Here is a 2,392-nt window from a genome sequence, read left to right as displayed (position 1 = left end):
AAAAAAAAAAAAAAAAAAAAAAACACGGAAAAATACTTGTAGCGGTGAGTGATTGTTTTTGTTTGTTTGTTTGTTTGAAGTTAAGCACAAAGCTGCACAATGGGTTATCTGTGCTCTGCCCACCAGGAGTATCGAAACCCGGTTTCTAGCGTTGTAAGTCCGCAGACATACCGCTATGCCACTGGGGGGCACGACTGATGCAAGCTGAGTGCATTACGCTTACTCACTAGTCCAAATTGGGAATGACTATATTAAGCCCTAGAAGCCTTTAACTTGTTGTTTAGCCCACGTGCGCTTAAGGTTATGCTCGGGTTGAACATTCAGATTAGTTCCATCATCACCAGACGGAACTACTTTTTAAACTTACACAATGAAGCCAAATTAAAAAAAGAAAAAGTAAAATCTATAAAACAACCATTCACTTCAAATATTAGTTGTTTAGATCTGTGAAGTTACATTAAGAACTTAAGCATTTTAGACTAAATTTCAAGTTCTAATGTAATAATTTGTTAACAAACGATTTTAAATTTAAAGAAATTTAGCTTATATGGATACTTTTTGAGTCGGAAAGTAAGTATTTATTTCAAACTTTGACTTAAAAGTTTCCATATAACTCTTCTTTGTATGGTTATGATTCAAGTTACGTTTTATTTCTCTTTTTTTAAGGCTTTAAAGCTTTTCTAGTTGCATCTGATTAAAAATCATTCAGACGACTATAGCGAATGTTTTTTGTGTGTTTTTTTTATAACCATCGAATTAGTACAGTGGTTTTAATCAAGTGAAGTTTGTTTTACGTAAATGACGGTAGGCAAAGAATTTCGTAATTATTTTCTTTGAATTTGACATACATTTTACTGGTAAGTAATACATACAAAATATAATTGAAGAATGGTATGTATTGTATATTTGTATTTTTCAAAATGTTCACACAGACAAAAAAAAACTTGATTCACAGAAATAATGGCTTGTTTGGGTGACTTGTTTTGAATTCGCGCAAAGCAACATGAAGGTTATCTGCACTAGCCGTCCCTAATTTAGCAGTGCTAGACTAGAGGGAAGACGTACTCACCGCCATCTCTTGTACTACTCTTCTACCAACGCCCCCACTGCTGAAATGGCGAGCATGTTAAGAGACGGGAATTCAAGCCTGCAACCCTCAGATTGCGATTCGAGAGCCCTGACCGCCAGGCCATGCCAGGCAGAAATATGGGCGTATTCTTTTGTTGTTTCAAAAGATTACTTTTGAGAATGACATAATTAACTATAAGTTAAATATTTCACTGAAAATTTATTGCCTGTTAGTTTGAAGTCAAGCACAAAGCTACACGATGGGCTATCTGTGCTCTGCCCACCACAGGTATCGAAACCCGGTTTCTAGCGTTGTAAGTTTGCAGACCTACCTGTGTCACTGGAGGCCTGAACGTTGAATAATTCTAAAATGTAACTTTTGATGAGATAAATTATTTTTTTTATACTGAAATGCTCTTTTCGAAATATATTTGGAAGTCAAGTGTATAAAGCCAGAATGATGTTTCTGATCGTATTGAATAAGATAGCCAAACTCTTTGTGAGTGAAATGGATGTACCATTGTTAATGCAATTTGAATGGCTTATAATATATCAAAATTTCAAAGCAGTCTAAATCTTAAAATATTTTCTATGTCTGAATTTTCAAAACTTCCTGTTGCAAAATGATCCTTGTAATGATCAATAATAGTTATTTTTGCTATATTATGGACGTTTCAAATATTAATAATTTCGACTAAGTTATAGATCAAGCTCTTTGATGACTAAGGAACTATTAGTTTGAGAAACTACATGTTTTCTACATTTCTTATGAACCTTCACTTCTGCGTTTCACCCTTCTGTCCAGGCCCGGCTCCAGCTCCCTTCCCTTTTCTTTGGGGGTGGGTGGGTGGGGAGAGCAGTGGATCTTTTCTTGACTTTTCTTAGTGATTTATTAAAAGTGATAATATGTTTTTAAACCGCTAGGGAGAATAAACTAGGGTGGGCCAGTTGAGTGAAATACTGCGCCCCCTGCTTTTGTCTCAATGGGCCTTCTTTGTTTTTGAAACATGTTTTTATTCTGTTTGGATTATATTTTCCTACATTCAATAAACTTGAAATTAATCTCTTACCTTCTGGAATCATCTATAAATTGTAGGATCATTCCTTCCCTCTTCCATTCGATTTTTGGTGGAGGTCGACCTTGAGCTACACAGTTCAATACCACAGGACTACCTTTAACTACAACTGTATCACTGGGTTCCACCACAAAATGGAAGTCCGAGAAGCTAGAAGTATCACCTGTAACAAAAATATAAAATAACACGCCGTATAAGCTTTCAGTTTTACATGTGTGTCTCAATTCTTTTTTTTTTTTTTTTTTTTT

General features: G+C 35.1%; 1 protein-coding gene across 1 annotated transcript in view; it reads right to left on the bottom strand.

Moving 5' to 3' along the window:
- Positions 1-2,392, bottom strand: part of LOC106473495 (neogenin-like) — a 41,707-nt gene that overhangs the window by 36,716 nt on the left and 2,599 nt on the right. The window contains exon 2 of the mRNA XM_022403091.1: positions 2,139-2,342. Within this exon, the coding sequence (XP_022258799.1) occupies positions 2,139-2,342 (204 nt within the window). The remainder of the gene's footprint in view (positions 1-2,138; positions 2,343-2,392) is intronic.

Source organism: Limulus polyphemus, unplaced genomic scaffold (assembly GCF_000517525.1).
Source record: "Limulus polyphemus unplaced genomic scaffold, Limulus_polyphemus-2.1.2 Scaffold131, whole genome shotgun sequence".
Taxonomy (NCBI): domain Eukaryota; kingdom Metazoa; phylum Arthropoda; class Merostomata; order Xiphosura; family Limulidae; genus Limulus; species Limulus polyphemus.
Note: the sequence above shows the minus strand (reverse complement) of the source record. Positions and strands in the feature narration are given on the sequence as shown.